The 21,407-nt window shown below is 49.9% G+C and overlaps 1 protein-coding gene across 2 annotated transcripts in view; it reads right to left on the bottom strand.

The window, feature by feature from the left end:
* Positions 1-5,742: 5,742 nt before the first annotated feature.
* Positions 5,743-21,407, bottom strand: part of FBXO31 (F-box protein 31) — a 25,262-nt gene continuing 9,597 nt past the window's right edge. For both annotated transcript variants that reach the window (XM_017816175.1, XM_017816176.1), the window contains 7 exons: positions 18,404-18,480; positions 16,723-16,890; positions 15,937-16,011; positions 14,432-14,541; positions 13,549-13,702; positions 12,544-12,908; positions 5,743-11,081 (listed from right to left, as the gene is read on the bottom strand). In XM_017816175.1, the coding sequence (XP_017671664.1) occupies positions 10,859-11,081; positions 12,544-12,908; positions 13,549-13,702; positions 14,432-14,541; positions 15,937-16,011; positions 16,723-16,890; positions 18,404-18,480 (1,172 nt within the window). In that variant the 3' untranslated portion in view covers positions 5,743-10,858. The remainder of the gene's footprint in view (positions 11,082-12,543; positions 12,909-13,548; positions 13,703-14,431; positions 14,542-15,936; positions 16,012-16,722; positions 16,891-18,403; positions 18,481-21,407) is intronic.

Here is a 21,407-nt window from a genome sequence, read left to right on the forward strand (position 1 = left end):
AGGCTATTGAACAGTGTCAGGAAAAGTATTATTCCTCCCCGCTCGCGGGAAAGTTTCTATTTTTGGCCCCTCCGTCACAGGGAGCTGCTGCCTGCACCCGCTCTGGGCTGGGAGAGCAGCCAGCCCTGCATCCCCCGGGATCCCTGCAGAGCCCCTTCCTCCCCCCTGCCAAACTCACCGGCAAACAGCTCAATTTTGGGTAAAATAGAAACAGTTTTGGTTAAAACTTCAGTTCACCTTGATTTGATTTTTTTTTGTTTGTTTGTCTTTTTGCCCTTGAAATGGCATCTCTTCTGGGAGATCTCATTGGCATCCCAGGGGATGCTCACCTGGCTCAGAGGTGTGACCCAGCCTAGAGAGGAAAAGGCTCTGGGGAGACCTTAGAGCCCCTTCCAGTGCCTAAAGGGGCTCTGAGAGAGATGGAGAGGGACTTTGGACAAGGGCCTGGAGGGACAGGACAAAGGGGAATGGCTTCACACTTCAGGGAAGAGTTAGATGGGATATTGGAAAGAAATTCTTCCCTGCGAGGGTGGTGAGGCCCTGGCACAGGTTTCCCAGAGAAGCTGTGGCTGCCCCATCCCTGGAAGTGTCCAAGGCCAGGTTGGATGGGGCTTGGAGCAACTTAGTCTAGAGGAAGGTGTCCCTGCCCATGGCAGGGGGTAGAACTGGATGGTTTTTAGGGTCCCTTCCAACCCAAACTGTTCTGGGATTGTATGATACCTGAAGGAGAGCTGCAAAAGGGCAGAGCCAGACTTCATGCTGGACTTTACAGTGACACTTCAGGGGGTTCAAGGTGGAAAATGGTGGATTCTGTGTCCTTGGGGGGAAGGAAAAAGACTCAGCTGATCAGAGCCAGTGCTGGTGACAGCCCTGCATGATGGGTAAGACACTGCCAAGTCCTTCTGCCAACACGTCTCTGACAGTCTCCTCCCTGCACAATTCCCTTGGCCAGAGGGAAGAGATCCATCCAATTCATCTCTTCAATGGCTCTACTTCCCAGATCTCACCAGCTCACCTCAGCCACAGAGCTTCCACCAACCACTGCAGTGCCCAAATCCAAACCGCCAACACACTGAAAAAGCACAGTTTTGATGATTACGTTCTGTAGAACTGCGAGATCTCTAATTGAGGGTAAAATTCCATCCAGGGTGCATTTCAGCACTGAAAATAGCACAATAAATTAGCTCAGCTTTTTCCTGGTTGACTCAGCTAATCCTTCAGCCGCCGACAGACAGATTTGATTGTATCGTCTCTCCTTGGGCTCACTTAACGCCAAGGCCAAGTCGTGGCAGCTGCAGCAGATCTCTGCAGAGCTGCTGCCTGCAATATATAATCTGCCTTTATTTCTGGCTGCACCACGGCTCGGCAGCAGAGCTGAACAGAGGTCGCTCCCGCTCCTGGCTTGATTTATGAATATGGATTTTGTTGGTTAAGCCATTAGGAGCGGTGATGGAGCAATTCCGCCTACATCCTGCGTGCCTCATTTGGAGCCCGCTCCGCAGAACATTCCCCGTGTCTTCCCCCTGCAACGCTGTTCATGCAGGGAAGATTATATTAAGGCTTTGTCTGTAATGCTGTAATTCCACCTTGCCTCCCTGAGCCCTCTCCAGTGGGAAACAACCCAGCCGCAGGCAAGGAAGTGGTTGGGAAAAGAGATTGCAGGGGACTCGTGCCCAGCAGGAGAAGCTGATATCCCACCCTAGAGGCTTAAAGGAAAGTGTTAAATCTGCTGAGACCCCAGTAGGGACTCTGCTCTGGCTGTTTGTGGTGCTGCCCCAGCACCTCCATCCATCCCAGGGGACCTGGGGATGCCCCAGCTGGGGTAGCCGGAGTGGGGAGATCCATCTGGCTCTGCTCCGTGGGCAGCTGCCCTGGGAGCAGCACTTAAATCCCCCAGGGAAAAGCACGGGAGAGGAGTTACCATCACGGCTCACTGAGCGGCCGAGCATCGCTCCCCAGGGAAGCCCAAACCGGTTAGATCCCTCTCCCAAGGTCGTATTCCCTGTTCCCGGGTCAGCACGTCCCAGCCCCAATCCACAGAGCTTTGTACCAGCACGGGGTAAGAAACAGGCTGTGCCCAGGAGGCCTCGCTGTGCAATTAGAGAAAACAAAGAGGGAGAGGGGAATTGTACGTCCAACCCGGCAGGGGCCGGGGTACAGCTCCTGCTTCCTGGCTCCAAGCCGTGTTTTTCCCCAGCGCTGCCGTATCCACTTGTTTTGGAGAGGAAAAGGCTCCCCCTGAGCTGCCCCCATGTCAGACACCGTGTGGTACAGGGCCAATTTGGCACCTTCTCCCTAATGAACGAGCACCAGCCAAGATGTGGTCATGGATGAAACAAGCACGTTATCCATGCGGGAGCCTTTGGGAAGGGTCCCAAGCGAGGGCAGGTTTCCCTTTTACAGCAGGCAAGATGCTTTGAAAGGTTCCCAAGGAATATCCAAGACCCCTCTTTTCCACAGCGGCAGAAAATTAAATTTCCGCATTATTTATCCAGGCAACTCACAGAACTCCTAAATGGAGCAGATCCGTCACAGCCACCCAGCTCATCACTCAGCAGCCATTCCCTCCTCGTTTGTTTTTAATTAGCAGCAACACGCAGGGGCTGAGCCAGGCAGGTAACGGAGCTCGGCTGCTCCAGCCGGGATCACGGAACGTCAGGCAGCTGGTTGCAAATCACCCCACTAATAGGCTGGGAGCAGGGGTGGGATAAACACACTGGAGCTGGTAACAAGGTCACTGCCAAAAGGACACTTGCTCCGGGAGCTCAGGTGTTATGGAAATGAGGATTGAGGGACACAGGGTCAAACGGGAGTGTGGGAAGAGCTGAGACTGTGGGCACGGGGTGGGTGGGGAGTTGTGTCCCAGGTCGTGACTAATTTGTGTTCCTGCGGGTGAGGCAAGGTATGAGAAAGCCCCAGGGAGAAGCCAGCCACTGGGGAAAACGCTTCCAAGAGAGGTGAGACACAAAGGCTGAAAGGGAGAGAGGGAGGGGAGGGAATTTTGCGTTGTGCCCCAGGTACTGGAGCGACAGACCGAGACAAGATGATGGGAACTGATTTGCCTGGGACCGAGTGGGAAGGAGTGGGTGGTGTGACAGCCCAGGGGGTGAGCAGGAAAGATACTCCAGCTCGTGCTTCTCCCAGCCTGACCCCGGAGCAGCCCACATTCCCCACTGGGAGCCCCATCGGGAATGATTTTGCCCCCCCAGCTCCCTCCAGCAGGCACCCTGCCCATGCTGGGGGGACACTGGACACACCAACAGCCTGGACTGACAGACCAAGCGAGAGAGTGACCTGGGCTGACAGTGAGAGCCAGCACAGGGTGACAGGAGCAGGGAAACAGGGTCTCAAGTCCCATGAGTGCCCTCATATGTCCCATCCAGGGGATGCCTTAGGGATCTCAAGTCCTGTGGGTGCCCAATCCCGAGAACCTAAAGGTACCAGGGTGCAATGTCTCCGTGTGGATGAGTGTGGTCCCATGCATGTCTGTGTGGAACCCAATCCCATGTGGATCCTGGTCCCGTGTCCATGTCTGTGTGGATCCCAGTCCCATGAGTGTCCATGTCCATGAGGATACTGGTCCCACGCGTGTCCCTGTCCGTGTCCATGTGGATCCCAGCCCCACTCACGTCCCTGTCCGTGTCCATGTGGATCACGATCCCACACGTGTCCCTGTGGATCCCGATCCCACACGTGTCCCTGTGGATCCCGATCCCACACGTGTCCCTGTCCGTGTCCATGTGGATCCCGATCCCACACGTGTCCCTGTCCGTGTCCATGTGGATCCCGATCCCACGAGTGTCCGTGTCCGGTCTCCCGGCGCCCCCTGGCGGACACGGCGCGGCCCCGCAGCGCCCGCCGCGGCCCCGGGACCGTCGGTGTGACTCCAACGGGGGTGACACCCACGGGGGGCTCTGAAAGGACGATGCGACATTAAACTCCAGTCCCACGGGCAGAGCCACACGCGTGGGGAGCCGGGAGCGGAGCCCATCACCCACAGAGGTTAATGACGGCAGGAACGTGGCAGCGGGCAAAGCGAGGGGAGACGGCTCTAAGGAACCGCAAAAGGATCTCAGGAGTCTTTAATTAGCCGTTAATTAACCTTTTGCACTGTGAAAAGGAGGAAACAAAGCCCTGCTGGGAAGAGCACGCACCAACTTGCTCATTCTCCTCCAGGCGATGCGCTGGGATGATGCAGAGAGGGGAGGGCAGAACCCAGTGTGAACAGACCAACATTCCCCCATTTAGGTGCCTTCCAAAGGCTTGGAAACTGGGAAATGCCAGCCCTCGGTTCACTGAGCAAGATGGGTAAGGTTCCTCCCTCTTCCCCTGGTCCCCACATTCCACACAGGAACTTCCAGGCTCTGTCCCACTCCAACCCCTCCTGCACTAGGAGGAAAGGCAGGTGATGCTCCCCTCTCAAGCAGGGAAGGAGCTCGGAGTAAAACACATGGCTGAGAAGCAGAGAACAGTGAAAAACTCCAACCCTCCCAAGCAGAAGTGCCCAGCATTGATCCCTCACACCTCCCAGCTCCTTTGGAAGGAGAGGGAAGGTTCCAAGCCAGCATTTGGGAGGTGCATGTGGTTGGTATTCAGCAATGCTGCCACTCGAGAAACTCCATTTGTGCTCCTCCAAGGCCAAACATATGGTAGGAGTTACTGCACACTTTGTGGGTGTGTTTTACTCTTCCCTTGCTAAGGCTGGAATGATTGTGTGATCATACATATAACACAGCCTAAAGGAGTGGGGTCAGATGAGCCTGTAGCACCAGAAAATTAAGGCATGGGATTAGGGGAAGGCATTGGTGGTATAAAAATACATAAAAAAGGGGAAACGGAAGAGGCCAGACATTCACAGAGGCACTGGGGAGCTCTAACAGTGCACTCCAGCCTGGATTAACCACCAGCACTAAGGCAGAGCCATTTCCAGACTAGGAGTTCATGCCAAACTTCGGTAGTTTAGTCCTCCACAGCCAAGGTTTGCTCTCAGAAATAATCATCTGCCAAGTAACTTACCCGCAGAATGGGGCTGCAAAACTCAAAGCACAACATCCACTCCAGGAAAGGCAGGGCACGGGGAACTGGGGGCTCCAACTCACGTCCTGGCACAGGAGCATGAACGGCTCCATGGTGGCAGCTGAGCTCATGCCACAAGTTCTCCCATTTCAACATAATCCCTCACTTGGAAAAGTAGTTCAGAGCTGAAGTGGGTGTGAACTTGAAGTGTAAGAAATACAGACGACTCTTAAGTCTGATGCCACGAAGAAGGGGGCTGACACCATCCCTTGTGCTGGTTTTGTGCCAGCTGATCCCTTTCAGATCAAGTGGAAGGAAGAATGGAAAAAAGTAGTTCAGGATTACCTCATGCTGCCTTTAAGCAAGGGAAAGCTGTGGCTGGGAGGGCAGTGAGGGTTCAGGTCGTTAGTTCTGCCACCCCAGTCTCTGCTGCAGGAGGGGGTCGGGCACCACAGGCACCCCAGGGAAGATGCAGGAGGAAAGAACAGGAAACAGGGACAAAGGAAAAAGCAGGATTTCACAGCATGAGGTGTGTGTGGGACGTGCCTGACATTTTGAGGAAATCCTAACTGCTCACCAAGCACCAAAACGAGGGAAAATTAATTCCTATCACGCACTGGAAGACAGGCAGCTGCACGTCAGAAGGGTGGAACCCACCCAACACCTTCCTTTGGGACAAAACAAAAAACAAAACAAAACAAAACAAAAAAAGGAAGCAACCAGAAGTAAGTTCACAAAACATTGCTTTTTATTATTTGAAATTGGAAAAGGCTTCTCGGGTAACAATGATCAGGTGTAAAAGTAACACACACGTTTCGCTCAGTTTTCCAAAACCCAGGATGGAGTAGGCCAAGTGTTGGGTTTATACATCCCATTCCTCTCAAACCCACGAAGAAAAGGACAGGCAAAACCCCCTCCCTTGAACAGGGGAGCAGACTGGGCAGGTAAGGTGTTTAAACTACAAGTTACCATGTTCCACAAGGATATTTGTGGCATGAAACCAAGGTGCTGGATGTCAAATGGTATTTTGGAATGAAAATCTCACCTTTTTGCTCCCACTGCCCTCTGTACAAAGCAGGGATCTGGTGTTTCACCTTCATTTTTAATAAGTACCACGGGATACTTTATAGAGACTTATTTACACTCAAGGCCTACAGGAGATGCCCAGATTAATCCATCAGTGTCATGTTAAAGTGGTGAGTGCAAAATACACACGGAAACAGGGAAGGAGGAGTATCAATCAATGAAAAAAAAGTGCAGAATGCTTTAATTAAGCTAATAAACACAGTTGATCTGAGTGCTCTTTGCCTCAAAAATTAAAAAGACTGCAATCCAAACAAAAACCAGAATCATACATTTTAATTCAGCACGCAAAAACCCCAAAGGTCAGTGGCACTCACAGTTTGGTACCTTATCCTCCACTTCACATCTCAAATATTTCACTGTCCCACTGGTAAGTGATGCTGTCTGAGGGCAGCACAATCCTTTGGCAGCTGAACACAACGGAGGGTTATTGGCCACGTGAGCAACCAGCTACAAGAGAGAGTTAATCCATTATCATTCCCTAAACTAGCAAATTGAGATTAGACAATCCATTTCCACACAACACTCAACACTCCCATTAGGTTCCACTAGTTTTAAATTAATAAAAAGCAATAAAAAGTCATTTGTTTAAAAGTAAACACTGAGCCAGCTGCAGTTTGGGTTTTTCCTGGTAGCTGACACCTCCATGCACATTTGCACAGGAATTCCCTTTCTCCCCAGTGCACTTTTCCCAACAAACTGCCCTCTGACTACTGCTGTCCCATTCCAGACTCCTATGGCAGCATTGCTGTTCACTCCAGAATGAAGCTCACACCCAAACTTACAAATAATTCCACCTTTTCCTCCTCCTCAGTAAAAACCAGCCTGACAAATCCCCGTGCACTGCAGAGTCTCCTACAACCACAACGCCCGAGCACAGCACATTCACAGCTCTGAAATAAGGCCCAAGGCAAACAAACTGGCTGCATGAGGAGCTTTGATGCTCCTGCTTTCCAGCTGGCCAAATCCGTGTGTTTTGACAACACAGAGGGCAGGACTGAGGAGCACAAAACAGTCTGAGCACGTAAACCACTCACTTGTTCCTGAGCCAGAATTCAGGCCCAGGTCTTGCTGTGGCCATTGGGGCTCTTGCAGCCTCATTGCAAATGCTTTTGTTTAATGCAAAAGGCTTCTGCCAAGAGTATTCCTACCCCTGACAAGTTGTTTTCCATCTTCGCCAGCACTTTCCACCCATCTGGGATCAAGAAATCAAGCCAATTGTCCCCAAGATTTTCCACAGAGCCAACAGGACGAGGAGACGTCAGCACCAGGAATTTATCGCCATCTGCAAGGCCCCACCACACATTATCCCTGTCAACAGCTCACAGAAAGATCCCAACAAGCTGGAAAACTAGGGTTTGGGAAAGAAGCAGGGTATGCAGTGAAGACATGCTGTGCAGGGGGTGGTACAGCCTGTACTGAAGATGAACCAGCACAGCAAAAGCCTGTCCTGTCAGCACTGCTTCCCTTTAGGAAAAGCAGGATCAGGACACTGGTCACATCCCCCTCAGCCATGGGTGATCCTCAGATCCAAACTGCCTGCTCCTAAATCTGTCCCCACTCCCCTTGCTCGTTCCCCTTTCCCAAAGATTTCAGAGTTGTGAGTTTTAACTCCCCATCATGTTATCCTGCTTTGCTCTGAAAGCACTGATGCAGCCATGCACAGAGGAACAGGCACAGGAGCACCCCCAGCACTTCTGCCAGTCTCCAAATTCACCATCTTCACGGCTTTACTCACCCCCAGCCAAATCAGGGGGAATTTTGTTCTGAAATGCCACAAAAAACTGAAAAACCTGCCAGGCTTGGAGCAGCAGAAGGTGAGAAAAGGTGTCAGAGGAGGAATATTAATACCAAACTTGCTATTTCCTTTGCTCTAGACAGAACAAAGCCAGGGGGTCCCGGCGGTTTTGCCTTTAATCAGGCACATCCTGACATTTTGAGGCCAACCAGGTGAGTTATAAATAAAAAGATGCCACTACAGGGGCAAAGCTGAGCTGTGAAAAATTCCCACAAGGCATCAAGACTCCACAAAGCCCTTCTCTCCAGCCAGCCAAGCAGGTCTCGCCTTCAGGAGACCCTTGATACTGACACTGGAAAGGTTCAGAAGCGACAAGCTACGACCTGTGCCAACAGCCAACCAACAAGTCCTTGCCCAGGTGACAAAGCAGATCCAGACTCAGCACGGAGCAAAGCCCTCCTGACAACTGGTATCCATGGGTTTGCACTCCCCAGCAGCCTCCTGGGAAGCTGCAGGTAACAACTTTCATGACAGCGGTGGAAGGCACTTTACACACTCAGCCAAGCCATTGTAACAGGTTGCAAGGAGGAGGGAGGATACAGAGTCAGGTCAGTACTCAGGAGAGTGACTCAGGCCTCAGGCAAGTGCTTGCAGGGCATTCAATGCAGTCTGGACTTTAAAATCTCAATTTATAAAATTTTAATCTCAATTTTAAAATTTTTAATCTTAATTTAAAAACCGAATGCAAAAACTATCAAGTCAGTTGTGTAAAACTCTATCATCTTTATTTTTTGTGGGGACACTGAAGTGGGGAGGAATCTGCAATCAGAGCTATGGATCCAGCAGAAGAAAAGCTGTTTCTTGGGACAAACAAAGGAAACAACTTCCAAAGGGGACATCTCTCATCCCTTTAGGCTGTTAAAGAGAACACAAGGCAGCCAACACGCTGACTGCACCAGCCTAACAGCAAACTCCAAGATAAACTGGCCACCCAGTTACCAGAGTCCTAGTCATGGAATCATTCAGGTTGGAAAAGACCTCTGAGATCATCAAGTCCAACCATTAACCCAGCACTGAACATCTTTAGGTGTCCCAGAAACCTGCATCAAACCTGGAAACCTCTGTCTGCAACATCAGGCACATGTTCTGCACAGAGCTCAGCAGCTACAGCAAAAGGCTGAGATGCCTGATTTTAGCTCCAGGTCACTTCTCTGCCCACTCACCAAGGCACAGGAACTGCCACCTCCCTCTCTCCCAGCCCTGTGTGATCTGAACTGACTCTTCCTTCTGCTGATGCCCACAGGAACACCTCTGACAGGCTGCTCACAACCAACCTCCTTTTTACAGCTTATTCACCAGGACAGTAACAACACTTCAGCTCCTCACCTCTAACACTGAGGCAGCTTTTCCACTCCTGACAAAGCTGTAGGAAACAAAGAAAAAAGTGCCCTAAATCACCTTCAAATTCCCAGACGTTTGTAAAACTCTATCCAAAGAGACAGGAATTAATCCTGTGAGTGACATGACCTGCTGCTCAACGTCTCTGCTGGAGCCTGGGTTCTCACACAGCTTGAGGGAACACACGACAGCCAGAAATGGCAAAAAGCCCTTGTGAGAGTGAGAATAAAAGCTGCTCACAGGCAGTGGAACCAGGCAGGGACTGAACTCCCAGCACATGTACAGACACATTTACAAACCTAAACCTGCAGAAGATGTAAAGGCAGAGGTTTTTTTTAGACAATGATCTGGGTAGAAGAGAAGGAATCTGGACTTTGTCATCACAGCCAGAGGGAAACTGCAACAAAGGATCATGTTAATGCTGATGGTTTATAGCACAACTCAGAGTCTGTAGATGAGCACTGGCCAGGATTTCCTGTACAGAACAGTCTATAGGGAATCTACTTCCTTGCCTGCAGCCCACAATTCCCAGTGGAGCTCAGATCTGCCACAGAATGCAGGTATCATGGAAAGAAATCAAGCTCAAAAGCTTTCTGTGGAAGCAACAATCATCTAGGATGAGACAAGTACAACTAGAAAGGGAACAGAAGGGTGCTGTGAGTGGAGCAGCAGCACCCACCTGTCAGCACCCACTGCAAAAGGCGCCAGAAGGAGCCACAGCAACACAAGGAGAATCCCTAGTCGGTCCTTTGGACTGCAAAGGGCAACCTGATACAGGAATGACACCCAGCTGGGGTCACACCAGTGACAGTGACACGTGGCACCTTCTGCTGCCCATCACAGATCAGAGCCAGCAGGCTCCAGCTGCCCTTATCTCACAGTTGGTTTTCTTTTTGCTCCTTCCTTTACGTTTTCAGACCCACTTTTACAAGATCTGAGGTGAATCAGATACAAAGCAGTTGGAACACATCAGCTTTTGCAGTTTACACCCATTTCCAGTTCCACACCCAGCTCCTGTAAGAAAAAAGAACCATCTCCTCAGGGAGACACACAGACCTGGAGCCCCAGGGACAGCACATCCATCAAGCTCCAGAAGCCAGGATAATGCTACACACACTCATTTGCAGTGGGGATCCTCCCCTCGCTGCCAAGCTGAGGGTACTTCTCCAAAGGAAACCACACACTCCAATTCCCAAGCCAAGGATGAAGGTATCACACCACCCTCTCCTGGCAATGCTACACCCAGAGAAACGTTTCTCTGGAGAGGAGGACATGCTTTGTCACTGCCTGTCCCTCTCATCTGGCATTATTTTTGTCCCAATACATTCTTTTTTTTGCAGTAAGAAAGATCTTTTTCCTCCTCTGCAGGATCCCTTCAGCTCTACAAAGCTATGCCACAGACTGGGTAACAAGGACTGCTGGGAAGCAGCGTGGAGTGGCAGGGAGGAAAGGGCAGTCATGGATATTTTAACTGGGGTGTGTACATTTGGGGTAAAAAGGCTTTTTATTAAAAGTGCATGCTTTTATCCAGAGGTACTGAGAGCAAGGAATCCCCCCCCAGCTCTGGCTGGGGGAGCGCAGCAGCCTTTGCAACCCCGAGCCCTGTCCGTCACAAACCACCCGTCAGGTCGCCAGGGACTGAATGTTCTTGAGCATTTCATCAAAGGCCTCACGGGAAGGCGCTTCTGCGTTCTGGAAGGAGACCTTGATCCTGCTGTAGAGGCTGAAGGATTTCAGCTCCAGCCAGATGAACCCAAAGCGGTCGTCGTCGAAGAGCACGAACACCCCCGGCGTCCGCTCGGGGCTGGTGAAGCCGTGGCCGGCGATGAGCCCCGTCCCGTAAAAACTGCCAGGAGAGGAGAGCAAAAGAGGGGTGAGAAACAGCCAGGATCACCCAGTGTTTAGTAAAAAAACGAACAACGTGGAACAACATTAGTGACAGATGAAGTCACTGTCAAACACGCTGATGGGCGCCACAGAACAGCGAGTTTTACACTCGGTTTTTCCTCACATAAAACGCTGTGCAGACACAGAAACAACGGGGTTGGAAAAGACCTCTGAGATCATTGAGTCCAACCTATGACCTAACTAGACATGGCACTAAGTGCCACATCCAGTCTTTTCTTAAACACCTGTTGATGCCATTTTAAGACAAGAAACTCTCCACTGCTATTTGCAGGTTGCTGCTTTGGGTTATTCTAATTAGCACCTGCACATCCTAATTATTCTGTAGTTCAGCCCAGAAGCCCATCTGAGATTTACTTCTGCAACTCAAGGATCAACAGAGGCCCAGACAATCCTCACAGGAAATGAAAGGCATGTTGAGAGGGTGACCTGAGAGACAAACCTTGTGCAAAACTGAAGGGAAGGGACAGAAAAATCTAAAAAGCAGAAAAATCTACCATGATCTGAGGAGGAATAAAGGTCAGTCCCACCTCCGAGCAAGCAGCAGGTGGAGCAGGGTTTTATCCAAGCACAACTCAGTTGTGACAGCAGGAGCCTTCTGGGATTAACCAGCTATTGGTAGTTTTTTCCATGAGCACAGATGCGTGGCTGAATGTCACCTGCCTAAGCCTCAGCTTTTGGGCTCTTTTTCCACACTTCATTTAGTGTGATGCTTCACTGACTCCAGCTCCCATTCAACAAGGCTCTCTGCATGCCTGGATCTACTGTTTGGAGTGTTCAACACCTTCCAGGTCTGGCCCTAAGGCACCAGAGGCCAGGGAAGGGTGGGAGAGAGCACTGTGTTCCCAGAGCCAAGGAACACAAATGACACACACAGGAACGGGAAGCAGCTTGAACAGAGTTCTAAATATATGAGCTGGGCAGCTCTGGGAAACAAAACACCAAAAAAAAAGGAGGTGTGTGGAACACAGGAGAGGTGCTGGCTTCAGAAGTAAGCAGGATAAGATCTAGCAAGGAAGTGGGATGGCAGATGGCAGTGTGGTGAAAAAGGGAGCAAACGAGAGTGTGGGAGATTGGGTGGCAGAGGCAGAACCCAGAGAGGTGGTGAACTCCCAGAGAGGTGGTGAACTCCCCATCCCTGGAAGTGTTCAAGGCCAGGCTGGATGGGGCTTGGAGCAACCTGGTCTAGGGGAAAATGTCTCTGCCCACGGCAGGGGGTAAAGCAAGATGCGCTTTGAGGTCCCTTCCCACCTAAACCATTCTGGGATTCTGTGAAATCTGATCCCAAGGGACTGGGAATCTGCAGGCAGATAAATGGCACACAAATACAGGACACACCTCAAAGACTCCCCCTTCCCTTTCAAAAAGTGATTGGCACAACTGGCACCAGCAGTCCCCATTACCAAATTCGGCAGGTCCGGGGATAGTCCTCATTCCTCGAAATGACTCCCATGGGCAGCACGAAGGGCTGGGAAGCTGGTGCCTTGTCCGGGGTCATTCCCTCTGCACCAGCTGCAGTCTCTTCCCCCTCGGCACCTTCTCCTCCCAGGGGACTGGCAGCAGGCTGGGAGGCAGCCTGCTGGGAACGCTCCTCTTCCTCCTGCCGCTGCTCCTGCTCCTGCTCCTCCCGCCGCACCTGCTCCTGCACCTCCAGGACGATGCGGGACAGCTCGCTGAAGTCACGCAGGTTCTCGATGTCGGGCAGCTGCAGAGGGTGTGCCAGGTCGATCTCCACAGTCTGCTGTCCAGCTGGGATGTTGGGATCTCCCTAGAGACAGGAAGCAACAGCACAGCTGCAGAGGCAGGGAGCTACAGAGTTCAGAGCTGTGTCCTCCCCACGTCATCACCTGACTTCGACAGAGTTCACCCGATTCTACAGTCAACGAGTTGGCAACAAAAAAGGGCCACTTGGACCTTGTGGTCCCCTGAGCTGTCAATTGTCATCTCTGCTTCCCCCTCTCCCAGAAACAGTTTTAAATCAAAAGCTACAAGCCAGGCTGTACTTGCAAGGGTGAAAGAAAGTCAAAGCTGTGGCTGCATTTTGCCAGAATCCTCCTTGCAGAGGAAGGAGCTCACTTGCCTGACTTCAGTGGAGAGCTGCCAACATTTGGTACCTGCTCCTCAGACACACGCAAGGGATCTCCGGTGACTTGCTACCAGCTGCTCACAGAAAGCAGCTGGAAGGGAGAGGAAGGGAAGGGGAAGCTAGGTGGAATCAGAAGAAACCTTGCAGATGAGGTTCTAGTTACTCTGCATGCGCTGAGATTCACCCAATGCCACCAACCCCCCCAGGGAACAGGGTTTAGGGTGGCAACAACTGACTATCTCTGACACAGAGATCCCTCCTATTCATCCATGGCATTGAGAATACTTTAACAAGCACTTGAGAGAAAGGGAAATGCACTCACAGTGATTTTAGTCCCCTTGGCTTTCTTCCCATGAAAGCTCAGCATGACGATCTCCAGCCCGTGGCTCCCGTAGGTGCCTTTGAAGAGCCCTGGCCTGATGAGGTCGTCGGGGCTGCTGGGGGGGAGGTAGATGCGGCGGTAGGTCAAGCAGTTGCTGTGCAAAACAAAAACATTAGAGAGAGGTTAAGGGAGAATCCCTTACCATGAGGAATGTGTTGGCATTCTGCTCCTCCAGCAGCTTTAGGATGTCGCCAAGAGAGGTGGGATCTGTCTTTTCAGCAATACCAACAAGCTTAGTGGATTTTGCTTTACACCTCTGCAAGCACTTCCTCTCTCCCTCCCTTCACTTCTCTCCCAGTCCTACTTAGCACACCAGGAAATTCCTACAGCAAGGTCACAGTAAACTTCCTCACTCCCTGGAATTTTCAGAAAACCTAAGAGTGAAGCATATTTAAACATATGTTACAGTGAGGTGGCTGTACTCTGAACTATTCTGAGGTATTAGAAGCTTGGAGTGATGGTTAAAACACCCCAGTTTCTCAGGGACTGTATAATTTCTGCACTACAAAGGATATTGCTGACTAATATGGTAATAAGCAGACACTCCTTGGGACCAGAGGCATTTGCCCTGTCTTCCAATTAAACACAGTTAAATGACTCAAAAGCACCTTACTGTGCATATTTGTTGTACAGAACTTGGAACCTTGTTCTTACTGCTGTAATTACACCTCTGGAAAGCACTGTGTATCCCTGCATGGAGCCTGCAGAGAGAGAGCATTCCTCTGGCTGTGAGAGCCCAAGGAAAACCCTTATCTTCAGGACAAATGCTCCAATGTGCTTGTGAAATTGCAGCAGCCTCAATACCAAGAGCTGGAGCTCTTACTCATATTGGCTGGTGTAGATGAACTTCATCAAGATGAGCTCTTGCATGTGTTCATGGAAGATGTCTTCCAGAGTCCGACCCCACTCTTCCCGTAGCCACGTCCGGAATTCCTGCAGCACAAGGAGGAAAGGAGCAAGATGAGGACCTTTCAGTGATGTCCCCCAACATGACTTCACCCTGTCAGCATGTTTCACTGGCAGAGCCACAGACGGCATATGCTCTGCCAAAGACAGAGGATCAGGCTGGATTTGGGAACAAGCACGTGTTGCTACAGAGCTGGCCTGGAAATAGGCTTAACAAATAGTGATAATGGTAACTATCAGTCACCACACAATAAACATGCCCCCCTTCAAATAAATCACAGGTAGAACCAATACACCTCCTCAGAATAAAACCACAAACATCACCTGTTACTGCAAAGTAGCTCATCTACTACTTCTTTACGTCCTGACGTATCTTGCACTAACTCATTTGTGTGCCCATCATCTGACTCCTGTGCCCTGTCCTGATGTGAAACATAAAACAGGAAGCTTTTGAAAGGCACTGAAGGTTTAGGAGGTTAAATCCTGCTGACTTAATACTGATGCATCTAAATCCAAAGAGTGCTTTGAAACCATCTCCTGAAGTACCTCAGCTCCAGCTCTGACAAGTTAATACCCCGCAATGAGTTAGTGTGATAACAGCTTACACTGAGATAGCAGCCTACCAAGTGATATTCCAAACCTTCCTGCTTTATCTCCCAAAGCCAGACCCTCCAATTACCATAATGCCACGCACACTTAACGCAGCGCTTTGGAAGTATTAAAGCATTTCTCATCTGCTACAGCACCAGAAAACACCTCACTAACCCTTTCACCCAGCTGTTTCCCATTAGCAGACAGGCATTTTACAGCATTCCTGAAGTATCAGATCTGTCACGTGGAGCCAGCTGGCAGCAAACACCAGTACCTGGAACAGGTATTTATCCTGACATTGATACCTGCACCTTAACACAGGCACTTGAGTCAGGAATCTGCTTTGCTGGGTAGAGCTGACAGACACAGGATAAACAACCAAATGAAGCCTTTAATCCCTCGAGCAAGACAAGCAGTGGGAAGGTGCCTCTCTGACCAGCAGGTATTCAAATGCAGCTGGTACTCACTCCTAGGCCTTTGAAAGATCTTAATTACTCAGACAGCAATACCACAGAGATCAGTGCCTGGAGTGTTGTGTGATGTACAATATGTGCTGCTGTCTCTCTTTGGACAGGTCTGCTACCAAACAGGAATGGTGTCACAGCAGGGGAAGGAGGAGGGTGCTGGGGCTCAAAGGGTACCTTGGCACAGAGAACTGCCTGAAACAGTAATTCAGCCAAAAGCCCCCAGCCTGGGTTTTCATGTATGTCCAAACACACAGAAGTCAGAAGGCAGGAGACCACCTCCCACCCTGACATCAGCTAAGAGCTTATGTTGAGAAAGGGGACACACAAACAGCCTCAGTGCAGACTCCTGGCAGAGCACTCTTACCTCCTGCCTTCCCCCTGACATCCGATGGTGATCCGTCTGGTTGCATTTCGTGGAGAACTCGTCCTTCTTTACAATCTGTAGTTACCATGGAGGAGAATTTAACAGGTTACAGACCTGTCCAGAGATACCTCAGATGAGGTAACTAAGACTGTTTACAGTAAATGCTTTACACAACAAATGTTACTGAATCTGATACAACAAAGAAATCATTAAGTGGTACCGAGAGCAGGAGCTGCAGAATAGAGAAATTAAAAAGAAATAAACCCTCAAAGCATTCTAATAAAAGATAATAGTTTTAAGCTGCTTCTCTATTTCAACTTCCTTTTTTAAAATAAAACAAGCAACCTCTCAGGAAGCTCTTCAAAGCATCCCACATGCTGACTGGATGCTGCATCATCTTCTCAAGGTTTCACCTTGGAGAGAGCTGTAAAACAGGTCTGTGTGTCTGCCTGGACACATTCACCAGCTGCCCAAGGCCATTTTACATATCCCTTCCCCCAGCCTGTGCACATCCTGGTGTTCCCACAGTGTCCCAGCCCAAGAGAAGACAGTACAACAGCCTCACTGTACTACTGCCAGAGAACAAATTCAGAGCAGGGAACAGCCCACACAACTTGTCAGACACATAATGAGTGTAAAACTGGCATCCACACACACAACAAGGTGGTGAAATCCACATCTCTGAAATCAAATTCTACCATTTTTTTGATGAATCCATATCCAGAGCCAAAGGGCACACACACTGCCCCCAGGACAGGTGATGCTGGCAGTGCCAGAGGAGCTCACCTGGATGTGGCCGTTATGAGGTCCCTTGTGACCATACATACACTCCACTGTTGCACATTTCCTCTCCATGAGGTGAATCCTGAAGAGAGGTTTGAATCTCATGGGATCATCAACATGAGGGTCGTGAGGTGGCAAGTACATCCATCCAATAATGAACAAACCATCTACCTGTAGAGGTAAAGGACACAAAGCCCACGAGATCAGCCTTGCACGATTTCTCAGGAGTTTGCAGCAAACTCTGGAGGCTGTTCTGGCCCAGGTCAGGAGCTGCAAAACAGCTGCTGCATTTCCAAATGGCTTTCCAGCAATTAAACCAGACCATATGCACTCACAGCACACCCTGGGTGTGGGTTTCTTTACAAGCCTTCCTGCACCACTGGAAAATGATCAGGACTTTATTGCTGCAAACGACTTTGTGAGGGATGCCTGGAGCGCAGGATCCAGAGAGAGAGACCACACAGCAAGTCAAGCTCTAATTGGTTTGAGAGCTCATGCTGGCAGATATTCCAACAGATGAACTCTGCTTCCCGTGATTATCCCTTTTGGACAAGGAATTATTTGGCTCTATTCCTCACAGGCAGCACAGGAAGCAACGCTCTCCTCTGCCGAGAGGCACAAGTGCCAGCCCCTTTCCTGCACTAACAGAACCCTGCCCCTCAGGCCCTGCAATTCCAGAGGCAGGATATTTTCTAAATAGAGAAATCTGAGACCAGAGCAGCGCCACAGAGGCACTTGTCTTTATAAGGTCACAGTATCATGTAAGTATTGATGCGCTTGGATGCACTTTTATACCAGTTCATGGAACAGAATCTTGCAAAACCCAAAGGCCTTGTGATTTGTTCCACTTCAACCTGGCAGTTATTGAACCCTGGTGCAAAGAACAAGGGCTTCAGGCAAACTCCTGGCTCAGCTCTCCCCAGTCAAATGTTGTTCATTAACTGCTCTCCCCAGCACCACCAGAGCTGCCAGATTCCACAGGTCTTGCACCAGTATCACTCTACATCTGATGCACAAGTCTTAGACATGGCTGGTAAAGTGTGGGAACTACAGGAAGGAGAGGTGTAAGAACACAACTGCAAAGCCCTTTGCAAAATGTTCAGCTACAGGCAAAGATAATGCCCTAAGTGATGGGCCACTGCTAAAACCTCTGCTGAACCTGTGCCAGCCAGTGGAATATCAGCACTAAACTCTAAATCGAGTCTTTCCCTTGAATATTGATCATGTTTTCTATGTGCTCCTGGGGCTGTTTGAGGTAGAGCTGAAAAATAAAAGGACTTTCTGGAGAAAGGTGGTGATGGCAAAAAGAATCCCAGAATCATTTAGGTTGGAAAATACCTCAGAGATCATTGGGTTCTGTGACCAATCCCCACCTTGTCACCCAGCCCAAAGCACTGAGTGCCACGTCCAGCAATTCTTTGAACACCTGCAAGGATGGGGACTCCAGCACCTCCCTGGGCAGCCCCTTTCAATGTTTAACAACCCTTTCTGTGAAGAAATTCCTCCTGATGTCCAACGTAAAAGAAACCAAGAATGAACCCAGAACCTCTGGGTCCCAATCACTTGCTTGAGGGCTGATTGTTCAGACTTTCAGTGGTATGAAAAGGGCCACCAGGCCTGGAAAGCATAAAAAAAGGCTCCTCAATCCTCAAAACCACAGCCCCTGGATAAGGTACTCACTCACCACCACGTTCAGCAGTCCCCCGTAGGGCCCAATGTCCGGCTGCCACAGTCCCAGGATGTGCCGGTACCGGTGCAGCACTAGGGAACAGGGAGACACCCAAGGGAGCACATCAAGCTAAGGAATTGGGATTTTGGGAATGAAAATCAGACTGCACATAGCACCGACCAGTACCACTCACAACTGCCTTTACTAAGGAAAACTGGTTGTGTCCAACCCCAGCCAGGCAGTTCTGGAACTGAGGCCTCCCACAAGCTCACACACCTTTATGTTGTTCTCTGCTCCTGGGCCTGTGGAGGGGCAGAACCACCTACTTCGCCAGGAATTCCCAGAAAACTTATGCAACATGGTCCCATTAATGCAAATCACACGATATACCCAGAGCTAAAACCAAATCAAAATATCTGCTGTCTCCAGTTGCCAAAAATGCACTCGATGCTTCAGACTGCAAAGCAACAGAAAATAAGGAAGGGCAGGAAGGCAGGAAGGAACAGGGAAATTTGAATGTTTTGAAAGCATTTCCCTGCCTTGTGTAGACAAACTTGTCTCCAGAGTTTAAGCATCCTTAAAACAGCCACTGAGAGCACGGGCAAAGCGCAGGGACCACGGCAGCTCAGGAGATCCTGTGGTGTGACCAGGTCAGCCACGGCCTGAGAAATTCTACATAAGCAGCTACATCTCAGCAATGCCCAAAGCTGCTTCCAACCCCCCTCAAAGCCTACAGCAGCAGGGGAGGCTCTTCTGTTTCTCATTCCGGAGCCAGGTGTCCCTTCAATCTCACCTAAATGAAGGACAAGTAGGAATGTTTTCAGCAAGCAGGAGAAAATGGCTGTTACAGAATGATCTTAAACCTCCTCTCGTGAAGAAATCTTAACCTGCCTCCAGTCCTTACCCAGTCAGCCATTCCTTTTGTCCATATAATTCCCTGACATGACCAGTAACCTTCACGTGAAGACACCACACAGTCTGGCATTTTGGGCAGGAACAGCAGGATGCAGATTATTTCTCTAAAGATGGCAAGAAGATACTGCATTTGCCTTACAGTGGTGTTCATGGCCAATTCAGAAGGCCACAATAACCCATTCTGGCCTCCAGGACTGGCTTGAAAAATGGTGTTTGCTTTGCATCCATTTAAAGGAAGAATTGTGTGTCAGTGCAGCTGTTCCACCAGCTTTGTTTCATTAACTAGTTCAGACAGCAAGAACTAAGGAGTATTTTTATTCCACCAAAGCAGAGAACTTCCACGGAAGTTTAGGACAGCGGGGAGTGATATCCAGAGATGCTGCCAACTGGCCTGGAGGAGCCTTTTTCCTGTGCAGTAAACAATTTCAGACTGATGGCCTGGTTTCACCCAGGGAACCAAGTGCAGCACAAACAGCACCAAGGCAAGCAGGCAAACCACATTCCCGGCTCAGGAATTACACATTAATAAATGGTTTGTGCATGAGCTGCTCCACCCACCACAGTCTGCCTTCTACCCTGTCTGGCACTGAGCTGATAAAAAACAGCTTTCTTAATTTATTCTTATTTTTAGGACAGAAAACTAAGCTGCCCAAGAGGGATGAGGATGTCCCTCCCACCTCAGCTCCTGCTGGAAGCAATTTCAGGAAACACGGCTGAGTCCCAGACACAGCCTCCTTCACCATCCGCCCCGACCACCCTGAAACCTGGAGCTGCAAAGGAGGGAGGAGGCCAAATAAACCCCATTCACTTCCAGAAGTTACGGAGGAAAATGCTGGTACTTAGCCAAGGGCCCAAACTAGTCTCAAAGCAAAAAGCATGGCCCCATTTTCAAGCCTGGGGTGTCTCTGGGCCCCAATGAGCCAGCAGCTGTATCCTTTGCAGGGAAAAGCTGATGAATTCCAGCTCTGGCTCTTCCTAGCAGGACACAGGATGGATTGACAGTTGTTTCCCTTCCTGCTCCTCGAAAGAAAATAGCACTTGGGTCTTCCTCCAAGGTTTTCCTCTGCTGTGCACGCTGCCTGTGCTAAATCCTGAAGAAGTTTCTTGCCTATCCAAATTTCTGAGTCCACATCCCGCCAAATTGAGCAAACCCACATCCACTGGATGTTTCAGTACAGCCTTCATCCAGCCTGGATATTATCCACGTTCTACAAGCAGCCCTGCATGCTCTTCAGACGGGAAAGTGGCTTGAATCCAGCTGGGAATGGGCTTGGAAAAGCAGGGAATGGGGAGGGTCCTGAACAGGAAAAACCTGATCTACTGCAACTCTCCCAGACTCCCAGGATGCAGCAAGGTATCTATAAGTAAAATGAGCTGGAACAATGTAAGCAGTTGCTGTGCCCAGGTTGGTGATAACTGACCTGCTCATGGAAAGAGCTCAGTGTCAGCCAGGTGGCTTTAAATCCCTGGGGAAAGCGATCTGAGCTCACCTGCTGGCATGAATAGGAATTAGGGAATGCTTCCATGGTAAATCCTGGCAGGAGGGGAAAAAGGGGGAAATGGGCAATCCCATCTTAAACCAGATGGACTCAGAACCAATAGAATCATTTAGGTTGGAAAAGACCTCTATGATCACCAAGTGCAACCATTCAAGCTTTCCCCAAGTAACACAAAACATCCCTAGAGAAAAGGGGCATGAGATATCAGAAGTTTGGGGTAGCTCAAGAATTTACAACTGAGGGAACAGCACTAAATGTCATTTGACATCATAAACAGCACATTTGGAGCAAATATCCAATCTCCAAAGGAATCCATCTTGCAGCTTGGATGTGTCTCTCCTTCCCATCGAGCTCTGGAACACAGCTGGTGTTGACAGGCAGGACTGCCAAACGTAAAACTCTGTACCAGTTCCTGCTCTAGTGCTGCTGTTTGTCTGTCCTGACTCACATTAAAGTCTCCATCTCCCTGCACAGCCCATGCTCAGCTGCTTTCTTCAGCACAGGAAACTCTGCAGCATCCACTCCACACATTAATATGTGTGAAAACCTACATTCCAAGCACCAGTGAATTAGTAACTGGAGTCTGCAAAACTCTGCAGACCCAA

The sequence above is a fragment of the Lepidothrix coronata genome, unplaced genomic scaffold, assembly GCF_001604755.1.
Source record: "Lepidothrix coronata isolate B3197 unplaced genomic scaffold, Lepidothrix_coronata-1.0 Scaffold54, whole genome shotgun sequence".
NCBI lineage: Eukaryota > Metazoa > Chordata > Aves > Passeriformes > Pipridae > Lepidothrix > Lepidothrix coronata.